At 29.2% G+C, this 10595-nt stretch overlaps 2 protein-coding genes across 3 annotated transcripts; one reads left to right on the top strand and one right to left on the bottom strand.

Annotated features, from left to right (window-relative positions):
* Positions 1-1216: 1216 nt before the first annotated feature.
* Positions 1217-2652, bottom strand: OCT59_007190 (uncharacterized protein; the record flags this gene model as incomplete). The annotated part of the gene is made up of 11 exons (XM_066147002.1): positions 1217-1220; positions 1299-1343; positions 1425-1476; positions 1563-1612; positions 1699-1746; positions 1831-1875; positions 1970-2015; positions 2103-2150; positions 2236-2283; positions 2366-2414; positions 2632-2652. 11 exons carry the CDS (start codon positions 2650-2652, stop codon positions 1217-1219), a joined length of 456 nt encoding a protein of 151 aa, XP_065998536.1.
* A 2105-nt stretch (positions 2653-4757) lies between these two features.
* Positions 4758-8623, top strand: OCT59_007189 (uncharacterized protein; the record flags this gene model as incomplete). 2 transcript variants are annotated; one of them, XM_066146996.1, is made up of 11 exons in its annotated part: positions 4758-5232; positions 5356-5744; positions 5818-6054; positions 6241-6660; positions 6721-6898; positions 7048-7469; positions 7550-7676; positions 7744-7989; positions 8047-8075; positions 8161-8234; positions 8302-8623. In XM_066146996.1, 11 exons carry the CDS (start codon positions 4758-4760, stop codon positions 8621-8623), a joined length of 2919 nt encoding a protein of 972 aa, XP_065998535.1. The 2 variants fall into 2 exon arrangements, with proteins under 2 accessions (XP_065998535.1, XP_065998534.1); XM_066146995.1 differs by lacking the exons at positions 6721-6898; positions 7048-7469; positions 7550-7676; ... (2 more) ...; positions 8161-8234; positions 8302-8623 and having other exon boundaries at positions 6241-6702.
* Positions 8624-10595: the final 1972 nt, after the last annotated feature.

Raw genomic sequence — 10595 nt, 5'->3', positions numbered from 1 at the left:
GTGTATTAAAGTAAAAGAAATATTAGTATGAAGTATTAGTAAAAGTAAAAGAAAATATTAGTATAAACGGTAATAAAAATGTTAGTAAAAGAAATGGTTAGTAATAGAAAATATTAGTATGAATGTAATATTAATAAAATATTAATAAAAAAATGTTATTAGTAGAAGGAAACATATTAGAAAAACATATTAGTAAGAAGAGAAGAAAAGAAGTATTAAAAATATTAATAATATAATAAAAAAAGAAGAAAAATGTACCTTTGTATTTATTTTACACAAATCAATAAAATAAAATTTTAAGAGAAAAGGGTTAAGAGGAAAAAAAAATACGCGAAAGATAAATAAATAAAAAAAATCGTATTACCACGTGATTAACAATAATTATTAATTTTATTGGCTATTTAAGTAATTATCAATTTTAAACTGGCCAGTATTTAATAAAAATGCATTTATACTATTTATATTAGAATTACATTGCAAGTTAAACTCTTTATCACTTTAAATAATACAAAACTGTCTATTTCTACTTACTGTATATACTGTATACCAATTAGTCACAAATAGGTTACCTATTAGTAACCTATTGGCCACTTATCATGCATATACCTGGTCAACATGTTAAATCCTAATTTTTCGCTGATTTTTATAATATTAAAATAACAAATATTCATTTAGAATCTTCCTTCTTCACCCATTTAACTTACAGTTCATATTATTATCCAAGAAGCCACGTTCCTAAAGAAAAAAAGAAGGAAACGTTAATAACGTTCCTAATTTAAAAAAACTTCCTTCTATTCTATTTACTATCAGCCCTATTCTAAAATCCAGTATCCAATAACTGTAAACGAGAGTCCTTAAAGATAAAAAAGAAAGGGAATATTCACTAGTCGAAATAAGGCAAATCGGCTAAAAATCAGATATCCGATTTTAGGTCGAATTACGGCTGAAATATGTCCGATTTTTACAAAAAAAATATATTCCGATTGTTATCCGATTGACTGCCAATCAGATGTACTTCGGAACTTAAATTGGACATAAATCAGAACTAAATCATACTAAATTCGGACAGTCAATTAGATATACTTCAGAACTTAAATCGGACAAAAATCGGACTATTTTTTTCTGAATTTATTTCAATTTTTATTATCAAATTTATTAAATGTATTTATTAATTAAATGCTTAAAAACTTTATAATTATATTATTATTATTAGCATCTATCTAAATTACAAATAAATATTGCTAATTCAAAATTATAATAAAATAATAATAATAAAATAAACCATGATTCGTACTTACGAATCTTGGTTTTGGTTCATCCATTCGTCGGAAAACCACCCAAACCTATAAAAAAAAGAAAAGAACGGTTATTAGTAACCGTTCATTAATATTAATGAAAAAAATTTAAACAAGATTCGTATATACCTACGAATCTTGATCTTTTTCCGTTCTCCAGAACTTGGAAGCCCACCCGAACCTATAAAATAAAAGAAAGGAACAGTTAGTACCCGTTCCAAAATAATAAAAAATAAAAATAAAAAATAAACCAAGATTCGTACTTACTTACAAATCTTGGTTCCTTTTCTTCCGATCTTTGGAAGTCAACCCGAAACCTAAAAAATAAAAGAAAGAACGGTTAGTAAACCGTTCCAAATAATAAAAAAAAACAAAAACAAAACCAAGATTCGTATATACTTACGAATCTTGGTTCTTTTCCGTACTTCGGAATTCGGAAATCCACCCGATCCTAAAAAAAAGAAAAGAACGGTTATTAGTAACTGTTCATAATAATAATAATAAAAAAATTAAACCAAGATTCATACTTACTTACGAATCTTGGTTCCACTTTTTCCAAAGATCAGAAGCCCACCCGAACCTAAAAAAAGAAAAGAACGGTTATTAGTAACCGTTTATTAATAATATTAAAAAAAAAGAAAAAAAATCAAGATTCGTAATTAGTAGTTACTTACGAATCTTGATTTTCCGTTCTTCGGAATTCGGAAGTCAACCCGAAACCTAAAAAATAAAAGAAAGGAACGGTTAGTAAACCGTTCCAAATAATAAAAAAAAACAAAAACAAAACTAAGATTCGTATATACTTACGAATCTTGGTTCTTTTCCGTACTTCGGAATTCAGAAATCCACCCGATCCTAAAAAAAAGAAAAGAACGGTTAGTAAACCATTCCAAATAATAAAAAAAAAACAAAAACAAAACCAAGATTCGTATATACTTACGAATCTTGGTTCTTTTCCGTACTTCGGAATTCGGAAATCCACCCGATCCTAAAAAAAAAGAGAAGAACGGTTATTAGTAACCGTTCGTAATAATAATAATAAAAAAAATTAAACCAAGATTCGTACTTACTTACGAATCTTGGTTCCACTTTTTCCAAAGATCGAAAGCCCACCCGAACCTAAAAAAAGAAAAGAATGGTTATTAGTAACCGTTCATTAATAAAATTAAACAAAACAAAAAAATTAAAACCAAGATTCGTATATACTTACGAATCTTGGTTCTTTTCCGTTCTTCGGAACTCGCGAACTTAAAAAAAGAAAGAACGGTTATTAGTAACCGTTCATTAATAAAATTAAAAAAAAACAAAATTAAAACCATGATTCGTATATACTTACGAATCTTGGTTTTTTTTTCATTTTTCAGAACTCGGAAGCCCCTCCTGAGACACCGAACCTATAAAAAATAAAAGAAAAAGAACGGTTAGTAATAACCGTTCCAAATATTAAAAAAAGAAAAAAAAACTAAGATTCGTAGTACAGAATCTTAGTTTTTTTCCATTCTTCGGAAACTCACCCAAACGGCCGAACCTATAAGAAAAAGAAAGGAACGGTTAGTAACCGTTCATATAATAGGAAAAAAAATAAAATAAAAAATAAACCAAGTTTCGTACTCGTACTTACAAAACTTGGTTCTTTCCATTCTTCGGAACTCGGAAGCCAACCCAATCCTAAAATAATAAAGAAAAAACGGTTATTAGTAACCGTTCGTTAATATTACAAAAAAAAAACAAAAAAAATTAAACCAAGATTCGTTTACTTACGAATCTTGGTTCTTTTCCATTCTTCGGAACTCAGAAGCCAACCCAATCCTAAAATAATAAAGAAAAAAACGGTTATTAGTAACTGTTCGTTAATATTACAAAAAAAAAACAAAAAAAATTAAACCAAGATTCGTTTACTTACGAATCTTGGTTCTTTTCCATTCTTCAGAACTAGGAAGCCCGCCCGAAACCTATAAAAAAGAAAGGAACGGTTAGTAACCGTTCCGAAATATTAAAAAAATAAAAACCAAGATTCTTAAGAATCTTGGTTCTAAATCCCCTTCCCCTTCCCCTTTCCCCATTTTTTACCTTAAAGTCCGGTTTCGTGTTAAAGCCGGCATCCTCCTATGCGTCCTACAAAAAAAAATAATGAAAAGAAACGTTAGTTCGTTTCTTAAATTAACAAACTTCACTTTCCTGTTTTTTACCTTAAAGTCCAGTTTCGTGAATAAGCTAGCGTCCTTCTACATGTCCTATAAAAAAATAATGAAAATTCGTTTCTTAATTAAAATTAAAAAGATAAATTAAAAAAAAATTTAAAAAAAAATATGTAAGTTTTGAAACGAAACTTACATTACTTCCAAGAAAAAGAGGCGGAAGAAAGGTATGAGAAAAGGGGGAGAGCGAAAGGGGAAGCAAGGAAAGGACGAAAGGGAAAGGAAAAGACAATAGGGGAAGGGAGGGGAAGGACGAAAGTACAGGGAAAAGTAGGGACGAAGTGAAGTGAAAGGAAGGGATGAAAGGGGAAAGTTTAAAAAAGATCCTTTTTTAAACTTTGATACGCGTAACGCGTGACGTTTAATTAGACTATTCGACCAATGTCTAATCGTAGATCATGGTCGAATTTTTAATTGAATATAGGCCGGCCTTTTTCGACTAGTGAAATCGGAAATCGGCTATGCCGAATGTCACCTGATGTACAGACGATCGTCAATTATTAGCCGAAATTTAGCCGAAATAAGGACGATTTGCCTTATTTCCGATTTGCCTTATTTCGACTAGTGCTATATCTACCATTCCAGAGATTCAGGCTGAAATTGAAGTCCAGGAGTCCGTCACTAAAGTAAAAAAGTGAAAAGGAACGTTAGTAATGTTCTAAAAATAAAAAAAAAATGAATCCCCCCTCCTGTACTCACCATTCCAGAGTTTCAGACTGAAATTGAAATCCAGGAGTCCGTCCCTAAAGTAAAAAAGCGAAAAGAAACATTAGTAATATTCCAAAAATAAAAAAAAACATGAATCCTTTCTGTACTTACCATTTTAAAGTTCCAGGTCAAATTATTTATAAAAGGGGGTGAATGACGTTCAACGCCATTATTTGTATTATTTGTACCAATTTTAGGAAGAGGTTGTTCCAAAGACATTAATTTATGATCCTATTGAGTCTGTTTGGTGGTTTGTACTCAGGCAAAAGAAATATTTATAAAAAAGAAGAAAAAAAATGGCATTAAAGTAGTGAGGCGTAATTTATAAGGGATGTGTAAAAAAGTTTTTAATAAATTTTAAACAATTCAGTTTAAAAAGCTGAAATAAAAAAAATAAATTTTATATATTCGGTTTAAAAACTTAATTAAGTCATGATCCGCGAATGATCGGCATCAGATCATATGAGTTGTGTATAGTAAATTTGGGGATAAGATACATTATAACCAGTTGTAATAAATTTAAATCTCTCGTTGACAACCTTTAAAAACTGTCATAATGGCTCCAACTTTACGCGTTACTTTAATAAAACCAGGAACTATAGTTCCTGAACTTCACTATGGACCTTATTCTTTTTATTGGTGGATAATTTCAAACGAAAATGAAACTTTATTTCCGATTAGGCTGGGACAACAGACTAAAGTTTGTCTTAACAAAGTAGATTTCATTTTAACTATACAAACTGGTTCTGGTAATAACAAATTAATGCCAATGTATTGTTGTCAAAGTGGTTTACATGTTGTTACAGAGCCAAGTTCTACAAAGGCTATTTCTACAGCTTATAAAAACCGTTTCAATACTTCAACACGCTATTCAGGGTATCAAGCAATGGGTTGGAATGACAAAAATATCCTTGAAACTTTAAAACAAGATATTCAACATATTCCCGTTACTGTTAATGTAGAAAATTGTATAATTTTTATTTATGGTATAGGGACTTCTTCACGCGAAAAATGGCGTTATGCAGGTTCAGGTTTTCAATCATCCCTTCTTCATATGTATGAAAGAAAGCAGTCAATTTTTGTATCACGGATTGAGGAAAAAAAATGCATTGTTGAAATTTACTGAGAATCTGCTTTAATAAAACAATTTAAAGGCGCAACGCCAGATGAAGTGTGGGAAAAAACAGGACAACTGAAAAAATTTACCGGCACACAACTTTATGGTCTTGATAATCCAATTACAAAAAATCTAATTCAGCAGCATCGAACTCAATGCACTCTTAATGACTGGAATGATGAATATATTTTAGAAAGGTTATTTGATTATCATGTAAAAAGAAGAACTCTGGCAAATGCTAATTGGAAATATTTTTTTACAAGTTGGGTTAAAACTGAAAATCCAATAATTGAATTAGAACCTGCTTTGCATGCTATATATCCAAAAGGATATGAATTTAGTGAACGTGAATTAAGTGCGTGGCAAACCATGCTAAAAGCAGTTGGTGCAACAAATATAACTCCTTGGTTATCTGAAGAATCAAAGGTCGGTAAATTTGTGATATTTTTATTGTTATTTTTTTTATCTTCAAACACTAAAATAAATATTTTTTTATTAGCGTCAATTATGGACAAAATCACCAAATGGAGAAGCAGACAAGGTAGCATTTGCTGCTTTATATAAAAGTGGTTTTCTTACTAGTATTCCAAAGAATATGCCAAACGCAACACATACATTTTGGATGTGTTTTGAACGTGCACTTGCTAACAACAAAAAAACTCCTGATGGAAAAAGACGTATACTTTCTATAATTTCCAATGAATTTACTTATGGAGAACTAAAACAAAATTTGAATGTAATATTTTATAGTTTTGCTTTATATGTAAAATTTTAATGTACACGTTCTTGAATTATTTATTCTTTTATTTTTAAAATTATGTAAATAAACTAGACGTAAAAAAGACAATGAAAAATTTGCAAAAAATTATTACTGATACAATAATGTAAAATTTTATATTGTTTTTATAATAAATATATACAGGTTGGTTCACATACTATTGTAGAATCTCGCAAGCATGCACGTATCAATGGTTATGGATCCCCTCCACTTGTAAAACCAATAATTTGCCGAAGAAGGTTTACACCTGAAATGCTTGAACAAATTGACAGATTTTTAAATGATAAAGAATTTGTCAATATGAGTTCATACAAAACTAATGCAAAATCAGGAAAACCAATCAAATACTTACAAGACACGAAAAAAGCATTATGGGAAAGATTTGCAGAAGAGTATCCTAATGGTATGCGTCGTACATCTTTTATGACATGTCTTGAAGGTGGTCAATATGTGTACCGAGAAAATTTAGGTGGATTATGTTCTACATGTAATGACTGTGGTTATATGGTATTTGGAGATATTGGAGTAATTATTTCTGCCCATATTATGGATGAACCTCTAAAGGTAAAAATAAATTTTATTAAAATTTGCAAGTATGAATTCTAATATATTTTATCTTATTAGAAACGTTTATTAACAAAATCACAAGAATTGCGTCGATACATACGTCGAGAATATTCAAAAGAACTGGAGGTTACAGCAGCTGGTATCGCGGTTCATAATTCCTGTATTAGTCATTGTATACGACATGCCTTTGGAGACTGTAATCTTAATCATCCAGTTACCTGTTCAAAATGTGAAAGTATTTTTAGTTTTTTTGAAGAATTAAAAGCAGCAATAAGTGAAGAGTATTTTGAAATTCTTGATGAATATCAGGCAAAAACTCATAGCATGGATGGCAACATCATGCCCGTAAAACATACTTGAATATTCATGTACGAACAAATTTAGAAGAATTGGATGAAGAAGGTGCTGTAATGATTGTAGATTACAAAATGAGGATATTACCTCAAAGTGCACGTGAGACCAAAACAGAGTTTTTTGGAAAACGTGGTTGGAGTTTTCATTCTGTACTTGTATATACCAAAAATATGGAACAAAATCAACTGGATGTTCAAGTATTTGATCACTGGTCTAACGATACGCGCCAAGATGCATGGTTTACTGCATCTTCCCTTCATACTGTAATTGAAACATTGAATCCAAAACCCAAATGGGTAACAATAATGTCAGATTACGGCATGCATTACCACTGTACAGAGTTAATGTTGATTATTGCACATTGGAAGGAGTGGTATAATATAATTCCTCGCAAATGGATCTTTCTTGAAGCAGGAGAAGCCAAAACTTCGATTGATTCACATCATGCACAGGTGCATTCTGCTATATTATTATATTGAGAGTCAAAGATAATACTGATTGAGTGATTGATCAATTCATTGATAATAATAAGGTTTCTCAAGCAATGAAAAGATACGTAAAGCTTGGATATGATGTTATTTCTGGAGATGATATCGAATTAGCAGTAAAAGGTATAGTAGGCGTCCGAGTTTCTAATTTGAATCCTAACAGAGATAATGGTAAATTGTAGTTCTAATTAGCATGCTGTAAAACTTGAAATAAATCTAATATTTATTTTCAATTTAGATAAAGCAAAATTGGGCACAATTACAGGAATATCCAACCTGCAAGAATGGACTTGGCCCACGGACGAAGAAAAAGTAGGATATATTCATGCACGTGCACTACTAGGAATTGGAGAGTGGAAAGAATGGTCACTTGAAAAAATAGAAAAGATTGTTAAAAAGCGAAAAATTGAAAAACCAAATCCTACTTTTACATCTCATACACAATCAATTAAGCAATGGAATATACCAATTTTAAATAAAGAAAGTGAGTTTACCTGTTTCCATATTATTCCTAAATAAAAGTAACATATTTGCTTGTTAGACAAACAAGATCCAACACAGAGTGAATCGGTAGGTGATATTCAATTCTAGAATTTTCGTTATATTCTTATTATAATCCTATTTGCTATTATGTATTTGTATTACCAATAATAAGCGCCAAGAATATGTGAACCAAATACTTTCTGATCTGACTAACCTGGAAAACAATAGATCATTGGAAACCAAAAGGTATAAATATTATACAATCACATCTTTATTTGTTGATTGTATTATTTATTTATTTTTTTTTGCGTAGTCAACAAACGTTTACCAGTGGATGGACTCTAAAAGAAAATGAAAAAACTCGTCAGCGTGGACCAGTAAAAAGAATATCTCCCCAAGTAAAGTATCTTTTAGAATCAATGTTCCATACTGGAACAGCAAATCCTCGTCAAAAATTAAATGCACAACAGATGCATGAAGAACTTTTAAAGCGTGCAGAACTTGGAGAAATTGAAGAAAATGACATACCTAAAGTAACTACAATAACAAACTGGATTTCAACTTTTTCACGCAAATGGAAAGAGGCTATGGCTTTGCGTACTTTGGAAGAAAATATGGACTTTGAAAATTCATAATAAATACTTGTAGCAAGTACTTATAAAGAGAGAAATGTAAATAATGTTTAATAAATGTTAAAAATTCGTAAATTGAAAAGGTGAAATTTATGTATTATATATACGTGTACCTCTAAAATCTACAGCTGCTACAAAGAAAAAATTTTTCGTCAAGTCGGTTAAATGAAATTTTTTTTGTCGAAACCATATTTTACATTATTGCGCAGCTTGTCATGTGATCTGGTTGAGCTGTGAATTTGTTTTAGTAATACTTGCCTTATTGCGAATGATAGCAGTTATTTTTATTTAATAAATGATCGACAAATTTTTACCCCAAAATTTAATAGTAATTTTGTGTCGATCTTTCACGGATCATGACTTAACTGAATTTTCTTTTATAAAATTCAAATTTTCAAAATTTTTAATTAAAAAGAGATTATCGATCACTAAATCAGATCGATAAGTCACATGATCGATGCCAAAATCGCAGTTACTTGCGTAATCGATTTTTGTTTATTTAATTTACCATCAAAATCTTTAGTAATAATTTCATTAAAAGATTTTGTACAAATATCAGTACCCGATATATATTAGACAAAATATCGGCGACTAATTGTTTAGATATCGGGGTCTTGATAATTTACATATTTTGAGATGTGACAAATCGGGTACCTGATATATAAAAATACCCGATATATACCTAATTAGTTCCCAATATGTCATCCTTGATGATTACTTGTGGCGAGTTTATAGTAAAAGAACTCAAGATACCCGATATATATCTGATAGCATTGATTTTGACCTGTGCTATTCATTCTATTTGGTGAAACTTATTCCTTTAGTATAAAGCATTATGAAACATATTGGATATACCAATTTGCTGAAAAATTGTGATTTAAATCTCTTATTTAATTAGTTCTTATTTCTTTTACTTTATTATATTAAGACTGCTACAATAAATTAGTTTTATTATCTAAACCATATTTGAAACTCCTTTGAACTCATTTTTATAAGAATTCTTAAATTGTTATATTTTGCTTTTTTAATTAATGATTGTTTTTTGATATATGAAGAAATATATATTTAAATAAAGTATTTTTTTTAAGATCATATAACTATCTGGAACATTTGACTATATTATTTATTTATTTTTATTTGATATTTGTATATTTCATATATTTAAGATTGATATTATAATATATTTTACTATTGAGCTGATATTTGTGCATAGGGACGTGTCCTGCCCAAAAATTTTAATATCCCGAGACGTTGTTCTGTCATGTCCTGTACGCATCCCATCCAAAAATTGTCCAAGTTTACAATTTGTCTTATCGAAACTGACACCTAATGGGCTATAATTTATAATTAAAATTACATGATTTTAATGTTCCAATGTCCCAGACATTGCTAAAATCTTTGGACGTGTCCTGAACTGTCCCGTTCCATCCCATCCATGGACATGTCCCGTCCCTATGACAACACTGATTGAGGCCTATTAAATGATAAATTATTTTAATCAATGTATAATAACTAATATAATAAATTTTTTTTATTATTTCTAATAATTATCTTCACATAATATTTTATATACAAAAATATTTTTTATTTCTTTATAAATTCCAACTTTTTTAAAAATCTGTCTAGCTGATCCTTTATTTCTTTAAATAATTTGTATTTATATAAGATTGGTTTTGAATTTTGAGGATTTTTATTAATATATATTTCTGCATTAAAAATATTTTACATTATTAATGTAAAAATTATGTCTATTTTATATCTAAAGGATTTTTTTCTGATTTTTCCTAGTTAAATTTTTGCATATTATTGATGTTAAAAACATTTATTTACAGTTAAAATAATAAAAAAAAAAATTTAAGAAATATTAAGTTAATTTAAATATTAAATAATTTATAGTCTTACCGATATAGATATATTTTTATACAGTAGCTTATAAAAGTAATGCATCACCTTGAATATTTAATTTTAATAATTT

Source organism: Rhizophagus irregularis, chromosome 15 (assembly GCF_026210795.1).
Source record: "Rhizophagus irregularis chromosome 15, complete sequence".
Taxonomy (NCBI): Eukaryota; Fungi; Glomeromycota; class Glomeromycetes; order Glomerales; family Glomeraceae; genus Rhizophagus; species Rhizophagus irregularis.
Note: the sequence above shows the minus strand (reverse complement) of the source record. Positions and strands in the feature narration are given on the sequence as shown.